The sequence below is a fragment of the Anser brachyrhynchus genome (genome assembly GCF_964034855.1).
Source record: "Anser brachyrhynchus genome assembly, chromosome: 1".
Taxonomy (NCBI): Eukaryota; Metazoa; Chordata; class Aves; order Anseriformes; family Anatidae; genus Anser; species Anser brachyrhynchus.
This window is the reverse complement of record NC_137694.1, coordinates 16,664,774-16,684,964: the sequence shown is the minus strand read 5'-3', so window position 1 is coordinate 16,684,964 and position 20,191 is coordinate 16,664,774. Positions and strand designations below refer to the sequence as shown.

General features: G+C 43.6%; 1 protein-coding gene across 5 annotated transcripts in view; it reads left to right on the top strand.

Annotated features, from left to right (window-relative positions):
* The window catches only part of CELSR1 (cadherin EGF LAG seven-pass G-type receptor 1), a 166,589-nt gene that overhangs the window by 113,108 nt on the left and 33,290 nt on the right, over positions 1 to 20,191 (top strand). For all 5 annotated transcript variants that reach the window (XM_080602472.1, XM_080602471.1, XM_080602474.1 and 2 more), the window contains exons 6-18: positions 3,125 to 3,282; positions 4,462 to 4,625; positions 5,920 to 6,045; positions 9,628 to 9,794; positions 10,237 to 10,422; positions 10,728 to 10,841; positions 11,206 to 11,380; positions 12,172 to 12,313; positions 14,065 to 14,185; positions 15,416 to 15,599; positions 16,408 to 16,509; positions 18,269 to 18,363; positions 19,122 to 19,331. In XM_080602472.1, the coding sequence (XP_080458598.1) occupies positions 3,125 to 3,282; positions 4,462 to 4,625; positions 5,920 to 6,045; positions 9,628 to 9,794; positions 10,237 to 10,422; positions 10,728 to 10,841; positions 11,206 to 11,380; positions 12,172 to 12,313; positions 14,065 to 14,185; positions 15,416 to 15,599; positions 16,408 to 16,509; positions 18,269 to 18,363; positions 19,122 to 19,331 (1,944 nt within the window). The remainder of the gene's footprint in view (positions 1 to 3,124; positions 3,283 to 4,461; positions 4,626 to 5,919; positions 6,046 to 9,627; positions 9,795 to 10,236; positions 10,423 to 10,727; positions 10,842 to 11,205; positions 11,381 to 12,171; positions 12,314 to 14,064; positions 14,186 to 15,415; positions 15,600 to 16,407; positions 16,510 to 18,268; positions 18,364 to 19,121; positions 19,332 to 20,191) is intronic.

The window sequence follows — 20,191 nt, the reverse complement described above, 5'->3', positions numbered from 1 at the left end:
TATTTGTATTGTCATTTAGTGTTGGGAATTCACTTTCTTGTGCATTTTCCAAGTATTAATTACTATGATTTATTTTCTTACAAACATAGGTCAGTCCTCTGCTAACACCAGCTCCTATAACCACAAACAAACAAAGTTCTTTTTTATCATTTTTGCCCCTGATACTCTCCCAAAAATGACCCCTCTGATGACTGGGCATCACCTGGTGATTTCCAGCCTATGTTACTCAAGGGCATCTTTTACCCATTTGTTCTTGTACCGTGTCCATTGCAGTGATAGTCTTCTCGGTTCCAAAACCCTTCCTCAGCCTTTACTTTGCATCTGCTCTAGTTTGAAGTTATTTTTAATAAATGAATTCAAAATTATCCACAACATTCTCTGCTATTCATTGTCATAAAATTTGCCTAATACCCATCCTTGCAACAACCCACTGTTGCATTGCCTCTTAAGTTTTAATCGCACCATGGTTCATAATTGCTTTGTAGCCAATTAATACAGTTAATTCTTCCATACTTTTCATCATTTATAGCTGACGATCTCTAAGCTTACAGTAGAAATTCTTGTCATTAGATCCCAAGTTTCATAATGTGTGATTAATTCTCTTTTTAGGACTCAGATATTCAAAGTGATTCTTTTTTTTTTTTAAATGCATGATACTCTAAATACCCTTTCAATTACCCCAAAAAATATACATTTAGTATTAATCAAAATATTAAATGAATAAAATCAGTTTCATGATTCAGTACTGCAGGAACTCCTAACTTAGGCTCCGTCCATTCCAGCTTTTTATTTTTATTCACATTACTTAAGTTATAAAGTATTCCCTAAGCTAGGGGCTGAAAAGATGAGTGGTGTAGTACTTGTGACATAGAAAAAAAAAAGTCCAGCTCACATGAAATCACTCAGAGAATCTCTTTCCTTTCCCAGCAACATATTCTTGAATTTCTGGCCCGTTCTATCAAGTGGGTCTTTTAACATGGTCAGAAAATTATGACATGTTTGAACTAAGGGTGGTTTGAACTGCATGCGGGTCTGTTTTTGTTCACTTGAATAATCAATTTACTTTGCTTCATCTTGTGGTTCTGTGTGGTCATCACATGCCAGAGGCCTGCACTGCAGTTACCAGTCAACATCTAGAGAAAAGCTTTGCAATTTTGATGTTACATAAAAGTAGAAAAAAAATCCATTTGCCACTGCAACTACTTGACTGTGAAGGAGCAGCTGCAAACTGATGAGTCTCATCAGGTTGCAATCTTGATTAACGTTGGGCAGATCCCCCCTGCTGCGAGAATAAATACCCTCCCTTTGTCAAGGCTCCCATGTAAGAAACAATAGATTATTTCAGTGAAGCAAGAGAACATGAATGTTAATCAAATCATTCCTCCGAATGAATAGAAGTAGCACCCAGAATGTAAACATTTTAATTTTGGAAGGGAAAGTTTGCCCGTCAGCTAGTTTATTTTTTAAGTATTTTTTCATTTGCTTTGAAAAGCTGCTCTCTACCATTTCCATCATTGCATACAATAATATTTTCAGCACCGCAACTACGTATGCTTCCTGTCTTTCCAAGCTAGGCAGCAACAAAGGGAGTATTGGAAAAATAAAATCTGCCTTAATATCAATTAGGAGAGGTCAAAACCTTATACTGTATAACGGCCAAACTGTGTGTTCACATTAGGTAGAGGAAATGGAAAATACTTTCCAACTGGAATCGACACCAGGAAATACCCTTTTAAAATTTTTTTATACATTAGGATAATTACCCTTAAAAATAAATCTGTATCTCTTTACAATGATGATATGATTTTAAGTATTTTAATACATTTATGTGTGTACAACTGAAGCAGTAAGAATAGGTTTTTATCCCCCTTGCTGCTTCCCTGTTTGCTCTAGAAATAAGGGATTTCAGTACACAATTGAGCTGTATGTGTTTTGAAGTGAGTGTACAGCAAACTAGAGTGTAATGCCTAGCCATCTTCCATTTTCATACGTTTACAAGCTTTGTTGATCAACACATGATAAAAATATCTCTTGGCTTTGGTTATGCTGCTTGTCTGGGTCGGATCTTGGTGATTTCACTCCTGTGAGGTGTCCCTTTGCCCATAGAGGAACAGGAGCAAAGGCAGGGAAGTTCAGCTCATTGCTTCTCTTTCGCCTCAGAAGTCCTGAGAGATCCCGTACCAGTGGTCAATTAGGACTCTGCAGCTCTACACAAACACTAAACATGACAGAGTTTTCTTCTACAATTTCTTAGCTCTTCACTAAGGCTATTACGCTGCTGTATATACGTATATGCTGTATATACATACGTGCTGTATATACGTGGTCCCTTTTTTAACCATAGCGGTGCATCTCTCCACCAGAGAGGTGGCAGCTGTTGAGCTTCTGGGTAGCAGATGTGCTCTCCCATCAGTCATGCTGGGGTAAAGCCTGTGCCCCTCCACTGGGAAATTAAGGGATGCGTACCGGCGATGAAGGATGTGCTTGTGGTGGAGGTGATTGGGTTTGGATTCTCGGTCCCATAGGCTTCCCTATCTGTTGCAATCACTGAATTTCCTTCGGATGACTGGTCCCTCCCACTCATCGGACAACCTTTTGCTACAGCCTTATTTTGGAACCCGCGCTCAGTTTCCGGTGGCTCTGGCATAGTATCCCCTTCAGGGAAAACCTGGTTTATGTGAGGCTGACCTCCCTTGTGGTATTACACCACTTTACGTCTTCATGTCTTCAGGCAGAAACGATGTTAAAAATGAAGTGCCTTCATTCGCTTGAGGCGAAGAGCTGCAAAATGAACAGAATTTATTAGAGTTTGTTGAGCAGAAGTAAGAAAGCACCCTTTTGAAGTGATTTGGGCCAAAGTGGTTCAGTAGTGGCAAAGACTGAGGCCACTTCTGACCATGCTGTGTATCACATGGGGCGTGGATGAACCCTATAAATTCATCCGTCTGTTGTGTTTTTTTCTTGCCTCGATTTCATAGGTCAACTTAGCTTCTGCTGCGTCATTTACACATCTTATTTTAGTCCCTTTTTGAGAGTAAGAAGTATGTTGTTGAGCTGGCTGAACCAGCGTTTAAATCCTGTGTGTATATAGCGCTGTGTGACATGTGCCATTTGCTTCTTGAAGCCCAACATTGGGCGATTAGGAATTCCCCACGGGCCTTCGGGGGAGAAGGTGGCAGTGGTGACCGTGGATGACTGCGACACAGCGGTGGCCGTGCGCTTCGGGAGCCTCATTGGAAACTACACCTGTGCCGCCCAGGGGACTCAGACTGGCTCAAAGAAGTAAGGATTTCCTATATCCGTGTTTTCCACTCATTCTGTCCTTCCAAGGGAGAGTCAACAATACAAGGTTAACTGCCAAACAAATTAAGTTAGAAAAAGGGATACAACTTAACAAGAAAAAATTACAAGTTTTAGTTCAGCAAATGAAATTTGGTGGAGGCTACTGCAAGTGTTGGCACACTGGGTGGAATGCACGATTTCACGTAGATACAGACATGTGCCTAAATTACTTGTAAAATGCAACAAAAAGAACTGGAAAACAGTGTGGATGGCCTCCCAAAATTATCCACTCAGTATGAACATTTAGAGAGCAAGGCAAATAAAATGTTACGCATTATTAGGAAGGGGATTGCTGAAGAGCTTATTACTTACATAATTTAAGTTAACAGTCCTATCCTCAAAGGAGATAGAAATAAAGGAGGCACAGAAAAAATCATTCAGTATTAAAAAAAAAAAAAGCTTTCCTGTGGGGAAAGACCAAAAAATATTATTACTGTTGTGTCTGAAGAGGAGATGGATAGCAAGCAACATAGTAGGTGTATAAAATAATGAATGATAGCAGAAAGGCCATTGAGATGCACATGCTGTTCTAAAATCCCAAGAGGAGGTAACATCATAAAAATTAAGGGTAATTCAAACTGACCAAATGATAAACTTTTTTATACACTGTGGAGTCGGTCAGCAGAACGTACTTCCACCAAATGTTATGAAGACTAAGATCTTCAGAAGATTTTAAAAAGGGTTGGCACTGTAGAGTAATGAAGTCACTATATTAAAATCTACAGCACCTCATCCCTGTCGCTGCAGACCATAAGCCAGCTCTTGGATCACTGGAGTCAGAAAGAACTGTCCCATGGCTGCACATTTTCCCATAATTTTCTTTTTCTTCCACATTTTCATTTTCTTCCTCAGCTGTTAGAGACAGGTCATTGGATTCTATATGCATCCATCAACTCCTAAATTACAGGTCATGGTGTTTCTGCACTGTCACTGAGATCAGCTGTTTTACCAGAAAGTCACTTGATTATGAGCTCTGAAAGCGCTGATGTAGCACAGGGAGTTGTGCGGCAACACGAGTAAACTCAGCATCTCCGATGTGCTTATGGAAACAGTAGGATAAGGAAGAAGACCAAACCAATTGTGTGCAGGAAATAGTGACCCATTTCTTTGTTTCTTCAGATCTTTGGACCTGACCGGCCCTCTTTTGCTTGGTGGGGTCCCAAACTTGCCAGAAGATTTCCCGGTGCACAACAGGCAGTTTATCGGCTGCATGAGGAACCTCTCTATTGACAGCAAGCCGATCGACATGGCCAGCTACATCGCCAATAATGGGACGCTGCCAGGTATGAACGACCAAAAACATAAAAAGTCAACAGAAGAAAGCTCTCTGCCGTAGCTGTATATAAAAAAGCATTTCAGCATTTCAAGGGGCCCCCTCACTGGCGTAGCTTCAGCCAGACCTGCTCAACACACCTCATTTGTTTGATCAAGGTGCGTCAGTGCCTGTGCCAAGGACACACACAGTAGCCTGTGGCATAGTGCACACTTAAAGGATTAAGTGGCATGCAGAAAAGGACTGGGCTTGTTTAAACCTTCTGCATCATTATGAGTTTCACTCAGGAATTTGCACAGGGAATTTACTCCTCTTATGTTTTTTTTTGTGTTTTTTTTTTTTAAATTACCTTTTCAATGTTACTTTGCTCTGAAAGCCAATGGGATTAGTTCACGAAAAAGGCAATGTTTGTAATGATTTGTTTCATAAATTAAGTTTATCCTGTAAGTCAAATTCTGCAGTCCTTCAAATGTGAAGCCTGCTTCATGCAGCAGCCTGTTGGAGTTTCTGGTTTGGTTTCTAGTCTCTGGATCAATGATGAGGGTTAGCTCCTATACAAAATGCTCTCGTCAACATAAAAATGTCTCTTACACAGAAGAATGGCAAGTCCTTTCCTCCCACCCTGCTGCAGGTCCATGTAAGACCTAAATTTTGGTTCTTATAGGTATGTTGCACAGATCATGGATTAAGAAGGAAGTTGTGGCATAAGCTTAAATTTACTATTTTGTTTTGGAGCTTTTTTTTTAACATTCATGTCTCTAATGTTAATTAAACACAATTTTTTATCTTGTGGAAATATACATCAGGAAGGGCATGACAAAATAAATGTTTTCTTTAGGATGGATTTCTTTTTCCTCATTTCAAAGCATGTTCCCACATGGTCTAAAACATTGACCTACAATAGTGTTACTCCTCTGTGTAACACTACACGCTGGTTTCTTGGTTACATGGCAGTAAACTGAGAACCATGGTGCTGAGTCACAGCACTGGTCTACCTGGCTGTCTCCAGCAGTGGTGGCCAGATACGTGCCCCAAATTTTCTCTTACCACCCAGAGATTTACAGCTCAGTGACTGTATTGAATAGCCATTGATAGATTTGTCTTTATGAATGTGACACTTGCCAAGCTCATGAAAACTTTTGCCATCCACACTTTGCTTCACTGACTTCAAGTATATTAAAAAAAATAAATAAAACGCTGTAGCGGTTGTGTCTGCTTTTTGCAAAGAAACTCAGACACAGTCAATCATCCAGAGCCCTTTTTTTGCTAAAGCCACGCAAAGTAACCATTTTCCTGAATTCCAGGCTGTGCAGCACAGAGGAACTATTGCGAGGCCAACTGGTGCCAGAACGGAGGCACGTGCGTCAACAAGTGGAACACCTACATCTGCGAGTGCCCCATACGGTACGGGGGGAAAAACTGCGAGCAAGGTAGGACGCAGGGGCCCCTTGTGTGAAGTCATGTGCGCACGTCTCGTTACCAGCCATTGACATCTCAGAGCATGTATGTCCAGCTGTGATGTCTAAGGGATAGGTAACAGAAGATTGCGATTGAGACTGAAAATCACCTCTTGTCTATTTGAAATGATCGTGAGATCACCTCTACAGTAAATATGATAGCTGACTTACTGTCATGAGTAACAGCAGCTTTCATTGATTTATTTGCAAGACCAAAGGAGTTCCACAGCACTTGGCAGTATTTAGTAATTTGTTTATAGTAAAAATGCCTGATCCTAAGCCCCCTTAAATCACCGGAAAGAATCCTGCTGATTTTATTAGGCTTTGACTCAGACCGGGCTTGAATGTGCATTTTTAATCACCACTTCCTTGGCAAGAAGGCCGTCTCTGCTGAGCACCAGCACTTTCAGTTTTACTGGGTTTTTCTTTGATTGAATACGTTGTGTGCGTGTGTGTAAAACCTCATTAATATGGGATGAGGAAGGAGCTGCAGGTGTGTTTTATAGGGCATCAAGAACTCGCAGGTAGTTTCTTCCTAAGGAAATGAGGAGGAGCCTGCATGAGGGGAACCGTGGGGTCAGTGCCACAGTGGGCTGCCCGCTCTAAGGCAGCACCACCACGTCTGGTGGAGGGTCACTCTTCTGGAGTCCCTTGCACTGGAGGCTTACAAGAAAGACAGCCTGCTTCAACTAGACATGACTTTCCAAGAAACAGGACAAATTCTGGCTGTGCTTGCTCTGAGGCATATATGGTAGGCTTTCATTTCCATTTTCCCCCTTATACACTTAGAATCATAGAATCATTTTGGTTGGAAAAGACCCTCAAGATCATCCAGTCCAACCATCACCTAACACTACCAAGTTCACCAGAAAACCACATCCCTAAGCACTACATCCACACATCTCTTAAATACGTCCAGGGTTGGCAACTCCATCTAGAATAGTTTATAGCATGAGCAAGGATTTGTTCTTTTGGTGTATCTACCCCGAAACAGACATTCTTGATTACCGTACAGGACATGGACCCTGGAATAGCAGGTCTCCAAGCTGAGCTGCACATGCCACAATGTTTGCAAACCACTTCAGCACACCATGCCTCACCCAGAGGGCCAGAACTAGAGGGTTGAAATTGTTCTCACCTTGACTGAGAAGCAGCAGCCTAGGAGGAGAGGGCTGCAGGCAGAGCACACAGTTGGCTTTCTGACTTAGAAATGAGGGTCTGCAGGGTGAGGGGTGGGGGAAAGGGATGGTGGATGCCTCTTCCTATCTACCACCTCACGCAGAGCCCAGAGCTGCTATTACTGCCACCAGCTACAGACCTGCTTTCTGTAGAAGCTCCTCAAATATTTTGAGCTCTCCAGGTTTGTATGAAGATCTGATTTTCCCATGTGTCTCATGTCAAGTGTCTTCGTTGGTGAAGTTCTGGTGTTCCCTTCATGAGTCACGTAGTACTTGATGGCTTGGCCTCTCTGGTGCAAACCCACACTGATGTCTTCTGAGAGGATGCCAGGGCCTGACTCTGCTGTGCCCTGTGCTGGAGTAAATGGGGAGTAATGCTACCACATGCCAGTTATTTTATTTCCTCCGTCCTCCTCTTAGATTTGAACAGGAAATTCAAAATCCAGTCAAAATGTGGGTTTATTCATCATTTTCTTACCCCAAAAAGAAGACCAAAACACAGTTTTGGATTTGAAGGATCACCTCGGAAGTGTCCATTAGCCATCATTTGAAACTCAGCCTTGGTTAAAGTAATACAGTTGATGACAATTGTAGCAGCACTGTGCCCCCACCTCTGTGGTATCCTGTGCCCCAGTGCTGTGTAGACCTGCACGTTTTCCTTGTCATTCTGTAACCCCTTATTCTTGCTGATGCCTCAATTTATTTCCCTAATACTTTGAGGGCAGCAGGCCACTTGCTTCTTTGATGATTTTGTGGAGCAAAATGTCCCAAGGGAAAAATCACAAAACAAGGAAAAATGAATTTTTCTGATACGTGACCAAAATTTCAGGAGCATGAAGGTAAAGGCAGGAGGAATCACTGATGTACAATGCTTCTGGCCTTCAGATTGCTCATTTGGGTGCTCAGATATGACCAATGGTCCTAATAATATTAGCTATTATTAGGCAGCTTTTTTTTTAAAAAAAAGTTGTAGCTAACGTATTACATTCTTGTGTAGGAGTGATTGGCTGCTGCATTTCCTAACTTGCTCTGGCAGTGCTAGATCTGCATGAGGCTCACTGTGAGCAATGGCTTTGGCAGGGCAAGAATCCAACTTCTTCAATTGCCTGCTTTTCAGAAACTGGTTGTTTTATGTTGTGCCTTTGAGGAGTCCCTCCTGCAATAATGTTTCCCATCTTCAAGGGGATTCTGGGCATTGCTGTGAAGGCAATAATAACTCAATACTCTTTGCAGGCAGAAGACCACCAAGCACCCAGCCCTCCCTGCAGCCCCTCGGTCCCAGGCACGGGGAAGGGCCAGAGGTGGGGTGAGGCCGGAGGCCAAAGCTCTGGGGGACAGGGATTTCTGTTTTAGAAGCAGGGGAAGGTGCGCCCTGGCCCCAGGGAACGGAGGGGAACTGGGAGAAGGTGTGGGAAGGGAATGGTGTCTGCAAGAACCCTAAGTCACCATCGGCTTCCATCAGGAAGCACTTCTTTACTGACCGAGCACTAGCACAGGTTACCCAGAGAACCTGTGGGGTCTCCTCCTCGGAGACCTTCAGAAGCCACCTGGACGTGGTCCTGGGCAGCCTGCTCTGGGTGTCCCTGCTTGGGCAGGGGTGGGAGCAGCTGGCCTCCTGAGGGCCCTGCCAGCCTCAGCCCCTCTGTGAGTCTCTGATCGAGGTACGATGGATAACTTTTAAATTGCTGTGTGGATTTCACGACCAGGCCAAGCTTTAGTTGTCCCACCCCATGCCCCTGCTAGTGCTTGTGGAAGCCTGAGCAGGTGTTTCTTGAGGCTTCCTGCGCTTATGCCGGGGTGAAGGAGCCAGCTTCCACTTGGAAAAAGCTGCTGCACCATGCCTGGAAGGGAGGACATCAGTCGGGAGCTGCCTGACTGCAGATCCCACACCAAAGCCACCGCGTGTTCGTGCAGGGTTAGACGTCAGGGCAACACTTCAGCTATCAGCTCTAGATGTCTACAGCAGATGGTTCTGGTAACTCCGCAAGAGCTTTCTCTCTGCAAAATGACCACGTAGCTGAGACAGCTGAATAATTTGGCCGTGGTGTATTTATAATTAATTTATATTTCCTGTTGCCTCAGAGCCTTTTCCTCTGCGTTTAATCTGTTAATTAGAAGCAGGTAATCAAGGATATGTTGAAAGCATCTGCAGCAAGTGTTGCCCTCGCATTTCCTGCTTTGTCCACCCACTCACCAGCAGAAATCTATCAGCAGAGATCCCGAAGCTTACCTTTCCAGGAACATCTCTCGCCTGTATAATGCAGTAGCAGTGTGGAGGTGCTGCCTCGTGCCACCACCATGATACCACGTTATTTCTACTCTTAACCTTTGTCCTGAAGGATATAAAGTGTTTCTGTCATGTTTTTTTGTTTTACAGTAATGCCTTCTCCTCAGCGTTTCAGCGGAGAGAGCATCATCATTTGGAGTGACCTTGACATTACCATCTCTGTGCCGTGGTACATTGGGCTGATGTTCAGAACCCGGAAAGTCAATGGCATGTTAATGCAAGCAAACGCTGGAGCAGCATCCAAGATCAACATCCAGGTAGAAATGTAGCCTTTTTTGCTTGGAAGAGTATTAAGAAATTCTCCCCCATCCTCATCAGTGGATGTGGACACATGAACTACACAGCTTCGTCCACCCAGCTAAATGTACATCAGTAAATACAAAAGATTTCTTCAGCATTCTACTTGTGATCGTTCTAAACTTCAAATTCTGTGGTCTAAGGTTTTCTAAACAAAGTTAGTAGTGTGCATTAACACAAATGAAAAGAATGTGTCTCTGTTGACTTCCCCCTCTTCCCCCCCCAGTAAGGTAAGTTAGAAACTGAGTGTCTGAAATTATACAAGGAGTTATTGCAAGTGTTCTCTTTTTTATTGTATTCTTTTCCTTTGAGGTTTTCTAAGGAAACGCTTTTTATCTTGCCTCCTTACCCACCAAATCTAAATATGTCTCAAAGAATAAACATGATTTTTTTTCCCAACAGATACTGAACAACTATGTGCAGTTCGAAGTGTACAGTGGCCTGAGCCAGGTTGCTAGTTTGAAGATGACCCAAACACGGGTCAGTGATGGGGAATGGCATCATTTATTAATCGAGCTAAAGAGTGCTAAAGACGGAAAAGACATCAAGTACCTGGCCGTCATGTCCTTGGACTATGGGATGTACCAGGTACAGTAGCATTATAGCTTTGCCACTAAGCATTACAGAAATATTTTGTAAGGAGACTGTGGACAAATACTTATGCTCTGAGAGATGTTCTGCAGTGATTAGTGCCTAAAAAAGTTATATTAATTTATTAAACCTAATGATAATATAGCTTTTGAATAAATGCAGATGTCCAAGCTCCTCACTTCTTCAGTATTTTTTTCTGTAATGTACAGTCAGCTACCGCTTGACTTCATCACTAGAGAAAGTAGCTGTCTGTGTTGCAGAGGATGATAGTACTTCTTATCGGCTGTCCTTTTCCTCAACAGAGCACTGTGCAAATTGGAAATCAACTACCGGGACTGAAAATGAAAAGCATCATTGTGGGAGGTGTCTCTGGCGACCAGATCTCTGTTCAGCAGGGGTTTTATGGCTGTATGCAGGTATGAAATGAGAAGTATAGAGGCAAATGTTGATCTTCTGAGAAAATACCCATATGAAAATGCAGCTTTTTCTTTTTCATCCTTCCCCAAACATTTCTGTTTCCTTCATCAAAATACCTAAGAATCAAAAGAGTAAAGTCTACCCACTTTCCCAGGTACAAATCCGGTCTCACAGCACAACATCCATTTTATTTTGCTTCTTTGATTTAATCAAAGACTAGCATTTGAAAAACTCTGATTTTGGCTCATCGGGTGATGTTTCTGTAAAATGCATCCTCAAGGATTAATGGAAGTAGTGAAACACATTGTACTGTATCCAAAATGAGAACTCGGTAAGTTAAAAATGATTGTCTTTTGTCACCAGGGAGTAAGAATGGGAGAGACATCTACAAATATAGCCACACTCAACATGAAACAGGCTATCAAGATCAATGTGAAGGAGGGCTGTGAAGTGGATAACCCCTGTGACTCCAACCCGTGTCCCCAGCACAGCTACTGCAGCGACGACTGGGATAGCTACTCCTGCGTGTGCGACCCAGGTAACCCACTGACCATCCCATGCACTCAGACAGGAGCTGGATCCCATCCCTCTGTGCTCATCAGAAGAGAAGCAGCAGCCGTGGCAGGAGGCTTTGCAAGCACTTTGCAAGCCTCCTGCTGCTGGTGGTGGTGCTCATCTAGCGATTCTTCTCCTTCCAATCAGCATCCAATCTTTCTTTGTCCTACTGTACCACCCTTGCAACTACAGTCATGGGCTAAGGATCATTTGTTCTAGGAAATGTGTCAACCAAACAGAAAGACAGTTTCTGGTCCAAAGGGCTCTTTCTGTGCACTTCCCCTTTTCTTCTTTTCTTCTCTTTTCTTTTTCTTTCCCTTCTCTTTTCTTTTTCTTTTCTCCCTTTTTCTTTCCCAGCCTTTTCTGCTGTTGGATTTCAGTCTCACACCCTGCATCCTAATCGAGATACTTTGAATGTTTTCTCTGTTTTGGTGCATGTAGCCAGCACATGCTGTCAGCACCCAGCACAGTCACCTCCCGTACGTGCAGGGAGAGAATACGAAACTATTTGTAACACATGCCCTGAATATAAAACTGGGAACCAGAGGCACAAGGGTGCCTCAAGCATGTTAACAGGCTGTCGAAAAGAACAGCCCACTATATTTTTTTTGCTGAGAGGGAAAAGAGTACCTTCTTCTGACAGTATCTCAGGGAGAATCTACTGATTATTGAAGACGTGTTATTAGTGTATGAGCATAAAATAGATGGTCTTTTAGAGACATGCAAATCGTAAATTACAATGGTTGCTGTAATTTTATGACCTTGTCTCCCCAGGGTACTTTGGAAGAGACTGTGTTGATGTATGTAACCTGAACCCATGTGAGCATGTCTCCACGTGTGTGCACAAACCTAGCTCATCCCATGGCTACACCTGCGAATGTGGACAGAGCTACTACGGGCAGTACTGCGAGAGCAAGTAGGAGAATTATTCTTTGGTTCCTTGATCCTCCCAGCTGCCTTTCCTCCTAAGGGAGCAGTCCATCACTTTCGTTTATGCTTCAGTTAGCTTTCCTGTTCTACTTCACGTGTTCATAGTAGATGGTATTTGCAGGCTCCCCGTCCTTCGGTGCTCCCGAGCTCTCTTCCCAGATACCAGACAAAGTTCCGTACACTCAGGGGCCACTTTCCTTCATGAGCAGTTCGGGGGCTAGACCAATTGTGCTGCGTTACACAGCTTGGCCTCTAACCTGTACCTTTTGGTAGGCTTGGCCAGAGCTGGCTCTGAGCTTCCCCTTCAGCTGCCCCAACACACACACAGAGCAATGTACCCACTTAGGTCACCTGGCCACATAAAATGGCTTTGAAGTTTGGGTCTGGACCCTGGGCTGGCAAAAATCCATGTCTTCTGGACAGCCTAGGAGGTCTATGCCCTGTTGCTGTGTGGTGGAAACGTGCAGATTCCCTCATCAGCAGCTTCCTGGTCTCAGATAAGCGTTCGGCAACCAGCCTTCCTCAATCCCCGAGATGGCACTGTGATTTGCTCTAATGTGGGCCATTCATGATGTGCAAATGAAGGGCATTTGTCTACGCATTTAGGAATAGCTCATGTGATGTTGTTTCCTTCCCTTTGAAAACTGCAAGCTTCTTCCTCTGCCTTTTGTTGTGTGGGCTTGCAAACACTGACATTGCTGTTGCCAGATTCGCCTTTCACTCCTCTGGATTAGCAACAAAGAGAAGTAGTCCCTTGTCATTATCTGCTGACTTCGTGTCAAGTGCAGCATTGATTTTTTTTTTCTATATTATAAAGCATAGAAGTACAAGCCCAGCAATTACCATAAACAAAATTCAGTGTGGTCTTTGGAACAGACAGCGAGCAGCTTTTCTCCCTGTAGACGAACAGCAGGGAAGGGATTCCTTTCTGCACTATTGCTGGGGGCAGCCTCGGCAGCATCATCCTTCAGGCTACTTCTTGATGCACTTCCAGCATCAGGGTCCTTGATCGCTACCTCATCCCATCCCAGGGCATCCTTGCCAGCAGTGGCTGTGGGGCAAACCTGCTCGGAAGTTTATCCAGGAGAAAAAGAACCAGCAAAACCAAGGGTTATGTTTCAGCTTTTGGGTTGATGCCCGGCCTCTGGCTTGCTGTACCTGCTTTTTCCTGCTCTATGGGGCAGGAATGCATGGGGAGGGGACAGAACCAGACAGCAGCCCTCACGTAGGTGTAAAGCATTGAGGAAACACAGCCTGAGGTTGTGCTGGTGGCGACGGGTAAGTTAGGGACAGGGCATGGGCTGCTGGAGGGTTAGCACAGCCTGGCATGGGCTGTCCAGCCTGCCCCAGCCCGTGCTGACCCCCGCAGTGCCCAGCCACGGGGCTGGTGGGACCAGGGACCGCTTCCAGGAGGCAACGTGGGTGCTATCACCCTCTCCTAGAGGAATGAACACTTTATTTGCTCATATAGGTATATACCCCTTACAAAGAGGAGCTGGTCCTGAAAACTTTTAGGGAAGTATTCCCACTAGGGTTTTGTAGAACTGATATTCTTTATCTTTTTTTTTTTTGGAGTGAAAAAAAAATATATATATAAAGTGTTGGCTGCTGCAGTGAGATAACGTTGCACCTTATAAGCTGATGGAGTTGAGTGCAGATTTGGCCCAAAGCTCTTTCTTCCCACCTTTTAAGAGGAATCTTAAAAGAACTTTCTCTGGATGTGATTTTCTTTTATAGGATTGACTTGCCTTGTCCCAGAGGCTGGTGGGGAAATCCTATCTGCGGTCCGTGTAATTGTGAGACTAATAAAGGGTTTGATCCTGATTGCAATAAGACCAATGGGGAATGCCACTGCAAGGTAAGCAAAAAGCAGCAGTCTGAAGTAAAAAATTCTTTAGCTTAAAAAGTAACTACATCACTAATAACTGCAGCAACCCAGACAAAGTATACAGAGCTGTGCTTTGTATCCTGTATGTGCACACCATAGTTAATGTTTACCTAAAACATTTTGCTGGCACTGCCCTTCACCAAATCATACTGTGCTGCCCTTATCTTATTTGCCTTTGTAAAGCAAAACGGAGAGAAGGAAAGCCTGGCTCTGATCTCTCTGAAGTGCAGCCTGATTTACTGGGGGAGATCAGGCCTGGGCGGAGAGGAATGCTGGTGGTGGTTTTTGTGTCACAAGCAAGTGATCTCCGTGCAGCAGCTTGGGCTGGATGGGTGAAGCTGTCATCTGCAGTAGATCAGCAAAGACCTAGCAGCTTGGAAGAGATGAATAAAATGAGAGGTTGAACGCTTTCCTCAGGGACTGCTCTCTCAAGTCTTTTTGCAGACATATGGGGACGGAGCGGGGAGTGGGGAAGGGAGGCGCCTCCCTCCTGGAGGTTTTACAATGGGCTTTTCACAATAGGTTTTACAATAGATTTGCATGACCTCAGAGGAGTCCTGCCCATTTGAACCGGCAGCAGCGAATCTGGCCTAGCACTTCTTTCCTAAATGCCAGCAGGACACGCAGCAACTGTTGCGTTAAATCGAGTCAGTGGGGTGCCAGCACCATTGTCTCGTGTAATCGTGTAGCACCTCAGATCAAAAGCATTTGCAGATGCAGTTTGAATACACGATCGTTGATTTCTCTCTGCCCTGTACATGTGACATAAATGGACAGTGCAAGAAGTTTGCTTACTGAGTTCTCCATGATAGACAGGAGTCGAACTGCAAAGCAGAGAAAACTGCAGATCCTTCAAGAATGTGTTCACTGGGCACAAGCAGCAAGTACATAATGAGAGATGTGGGCCCTGTGCCCTCACTGCAAACAGCGCCCTGTGCCCTGTGCCCCTGCAGCTCTGGGCAGCCCAGCAACCCCTGCTGTGCTCAGTCTGCCTAACACAGTAAGGTAACTGTGGGTTAGCAGAAAGAATGGTCAAACGTTATGTTTTCTGTTAATTGCAGTATCACTATTATCCTGTGCTCTGCTCAGTGAGCCCTTTTATGAAGCACGTGCTGCTAGACCAGGATTTCAGAAACACGAGCAAGTACTTATATTTGGGATATAAAATACCTCGTTGTCTTTCCTTTTCTGTTTCTCTAGGCAAATTACTACCGGCCACAGAGCAGCGACACCTGCTATCCCTGCGACTGCTTCCCCTCGGGCTCCCACACGCGCTCCTGTGACATGGAGACAGGGCAGTGTCCTTGCAAACCTGGAGTCATAGGGCGGCAGTGCAACCGCTGCGACAACCCCTTTGCCGAAGTCACCCTGAAGGGCTGTGAAGGTACGTCCCGTCCAGCAGCGCTGCTGATCAGCCGGGCTGGGGCAGCAGGATGGGAGCTGATGGCAGTGGGGAGGTGTGGGGAGCGTAGTGCTGGGTGTGCTGCTGCCTGCTGGGGTGTCTGCAAGGCCAGTGGGGTGGCTCTAGCAGGGCAATAGCCTAAATCTGCACCCCTTCTCCTGAATTTGTGCCGATATGACTCACAGGGGCTGGGAAAAAAGAAAAAAAATAATTCATATTTCTTTATTTCCATCAAGTGGAAATATAGCTAGCTTAGAGGGAAAAAGCAAAACACCCTAATCCCAATTTTGCAAGAAGCCTGACTTCCTCTGCCAGTACAGAATAACATGGCTGTGCCACAGCTGATGAGGTGGGTGAGAGCCCTCGCGTCCTGTGCCACACTCCAGATGCCTTTCTTCCCTGCCTTGCCTGTCCTGCCTGTCCTCTCACCCACCCACCCTCCACCTGTGATCAGCACAAAGCTGCTGCAGCAGTCATCTCACCGCAGTGTGTGGGTGAAATGACGGGGAAGTGTTTTCCCACAATAAAGGATCAGGCAGAGATATGCAGAACCAAGATGCAGAGCCCCATAATCACCCTGAGGTCTCCTCTGCCCGTACCTGTCCGACCGTGCTGCTGAACAAGGAGCAGGTGATGGGCTACAGCTTGGGAGGTGCTGCAAGGAACAAGCATCCTGTTGGGGCTTGGGGATGGTTGGAAGGTCCTTTTGGCAGCCTGGAATACCTTCTAGTTGTTCCTCTGTGATTTTATCTTCTCAGAAAAATTGCATCATTTCTTCTTCTGCTTTCAGTAATTTATAATGGGTGTCCCAAAGCTTTCGAGGCTGGTATTTGGTGGCCACAGACCAAGTTTGGCCAGCCAGCTGCCGTGCCGTGTCCTAAGGGATCAGTGGGTAAGTTCCCTGGGTAAAACATTAACTGCTTTATCTACATGGGGGCAGGGGGGGAACAGCAAAAAATATGTACATAGGGAATGGTGTTAATTCGTTGAGTCTGGAGATTACAACATAGCTTATGCATGTCACAAGGGCAAAACTTTAGCTGAAACTCAAGAACTGTTACGATACATTTGAAATATCCAAAATATAAATATAACAGTGCAGCAGGTAAACACATACAAAGAACAGAAATTCTGTATCCGTATTTTCAGAAAAGCACAGTCCAATGTTCTGGTTACTGTTGTTCAAGCACTTCTTACCCAGGTAACTTTCAGTTTCTAGTGACTTACACATCGTCTCCAGCAACACAGCTCCTCTGGGCAAAGATAAAATGATGAAAAATGTTTGCATGGTGATCACTTTATTGGCATTGTAGGCTAACAGTGCTAAGAGGTACAGCAGAGGTTGCATTTTTCTGCCAAATATCTTTTCTGCAAGCCATAATTCACATGCCTGAAAGACGTATTTTACCGAGCATATGAGCTGTGTCATTTTGTCCTGTGAACGAATAGCAATCTGTTTTTTCATGCATGTTCCTGAAAACATTTATCTTACAGAAAACCAAAGCAGATTTTTGAAAACAACTGTTCACAATCTTTTCTGAAGGCTGTTCTGTCAGAAACAAAACTTCTGTCTAATTTCTAGACCTGGTAACTCTTACCTGCAGTGAGCACTCTTCAGGTTCAATGAATTACAAATGACTGTGTAACTTTTCCAGATATTACCAGGGGGGATGCAGGAGTTTAGAAGAGTCATGGTCACCCAAGTTCCACTTCTGAAGATTTTAGGATATATATATATTTTTTTTTAAATTAGACAGTATTTGCATTGCTAAACACCTTTAAATTGAATTAAAATAAACTTTCTCACTAAATGTGCACTGTTCTTGTGGTTGACTCTGGTGTCTCTTCTAGCAAATAGCAGGCAAGGATGCTCTTAGGAATTGCACGTTATAAGTGAATTTTACAGAACACATTTTACAGTGAATTCAAAGAAAGTCAGCTTTATAATAATGAATATTCAACTAGGAACCTGAGGCTTAATTGTATATTCATGGAAAAGAATTAACATAGTTAGATATTGTTCTATCAGTTACAATTCTGTTGTTTAGATATTAGTAATTATATTGCTTAGACATATGCAATATGAATCCAAAGTTAACTAGCACAATATTAGTTTTGAATTTGATAACTTGCAATTCATTGTGAAGGATTCACAGCCAAGAATCACCTTTTAAAATGATTTGACAAATAGTAAAATATAGTAGGTTAAACAGCAAGCTCCTCACAAACCACTCACCAGTGGCAAAAGGAAATTATTTGTGTTGGCTGAAGTGTCTACTGCGTGCTGTGTGTGAAGGCACCAGCGTGTTTTGACATGAAAATAGCATTTATCAGGGTGGTCTTCCTATACAGGCTATTGCACAGAAATCTGAGCAGGGTTATGTTTTTGTAAATATTTAGGAAATGCACAGTCTTCCTCAGGTTTGATATAAATAAATTGGCGAATTTGTTAGAGAACATTAGGGCAGCGCGGCTGAGAGTGGTTGGGTGGATCTGAAGCTTGTCTAACTTTTAACTTTTCTCAGGAGGGAACGCCAGTTTGGGAAGTGAAGTATGTGTATATCACTAAGAAATTTGAAAGTAGAAATCTGTGGAGATTTATCCAGAGCAATTCAGAACGTTATTTACTATTCATGCATTGTCTCCTTCAGGAAATGCAGTTCGCCACTGTAACATTGAGAAAGGCTGGCTGCCTCCCGAGCTTTTCAACTGTACCACCAACACTTTTGTGGATCTAAAAATCATGGTAAGCTGTGTTTTCTTGTGTTTAGTCTTCCAGAGTCTGATCAGCCTGTCAGGACCCAGCAGTGTTTGCATATAATGAACACACCTGGAACACAATGAAATCTACAGTTTCTCCAATCTAGTGAAGTCTGGAAAGGATATATTTATAGTTGCTCACCCCATAACCATATTTTGAGGTGTGCACCGTAGCATTCAGTGACTATTGACACTGTAGTCCAAATCTCCATTCGATATGAATTGTCGTGTTGTCATTGACTTCATATGGACAGCATTGATTTATATAGATGATAATCCAGCACAATGATCATTTTTTTCTGGTGATCCATTGTAATTTTTCCTTGAATTTAAAAAGACATTTCTTTATTTTCTTCTTTTACCTTGTTTCTAGTTGCTCACCTGTTGCTTAATTTTTCTTAGCACTAATAAACATGTTGTTAATATTTACACTCCATAAGACATCCTATAGTTTCTGCCTTTATTTTATAAATGATCATCAGTCAGACTCCAGTTTGAAGTCCCCGAACTCCATCCTTTGACCAAATCCTTGACCCTCTCATTTCCCATCTGGACCTTTGTGCTTTTCTGGCTCTTGAGTTACATTTTCCATTGAGCTGTCCTATCCAACCTTCCTCAAGACAAGCACCATTTGGATCAAATGACACTTTTGTGTCAAAGTTCCCTAAATGAAGAATGTCTTTGTAACTAGAGTGAAAAAAAAAAAACACATTTTTTTTTCCTTCATTCTTGTTTCTGGTTCAGAATGAGAAGTTACACCGCAATGAGACCAAGCTGGATGGAGACAAAACCATACGGATTGTGAGAGTGTTGCAGAATGCCACCAAATATACACACAGCTTGTACGGCAATGATGTGAGGACAGCTTACCAGATGATGATCCGGGTCCTAAAGTATGAGAGCCAGCAGCAAGGGTTTGACCTGGCGGCCACGAGGGATGTGGAATTCAATGAGGTAAGAGAGATAATATGCACTGTGCTGAGCCTTTACAGTACCCCTGGAAAGTTTTGCGACAAGTGAAAATTGATAATTGAATTTGTCATTGACCAAGAAGGAGTGAATGTTATGTAATTGCTCTGAGCTGTCTCACAAATGAGTCGGTCCTCTCAGTTTAGAGTGGGAAGTTGGTTATGCATGTGTGCGCACACGTGCACAGAATATATATGTCATAGAAAGCACTGTTACAATAAAAACCATCATACTAACATCCAAAAGTAAAATTCCTCAAATTAAAAAATAATTGACTTGATGTACTATTCCTGGATATTCCTGGTTTTGTCTATTATATTCAATTTTGTTGGAAAACCTGCCTAATTTGATCATTTTCATTTAAATATGTAGTGAAATCTGAGCCAGCTACTGACTCTGAAGGGTTTTTACAATTCAGCTTTGGAAACACTTGAATCATGTCTGCTAAGCAGTTGGTGCACTGAAAGAGACTTCACACTATATTGAAATGTTAAGTGATACAGGCACTTGCAAATATTGGAAATACATGCCAGAGGGCTTCTGCTAGTCAGTACATTCATGAAAGACACAGTTTTTACCAAAGTCCTGACGAGGTGTAGAGTACAAGCTGTAGCACCCTCTTTGACAGGGGGAACATGTAGTTGTGGTGGAAAAATGTCAGACTTGGAGGAAGTTGTGTTTTTTCTGTGACCAGGTGGGATGATCTGTGCTCAGCCTGGCAGAGCTCCCCTCACTCCCGCGTGCACTACGGGGTATTGCTGCACGTGCTCGGCAATACTGCTCCAAAGATCCCAACCGTGGCACAACGCAGAGCCCAAGCTGGAATTGTGCCAGCATAAGGGTGC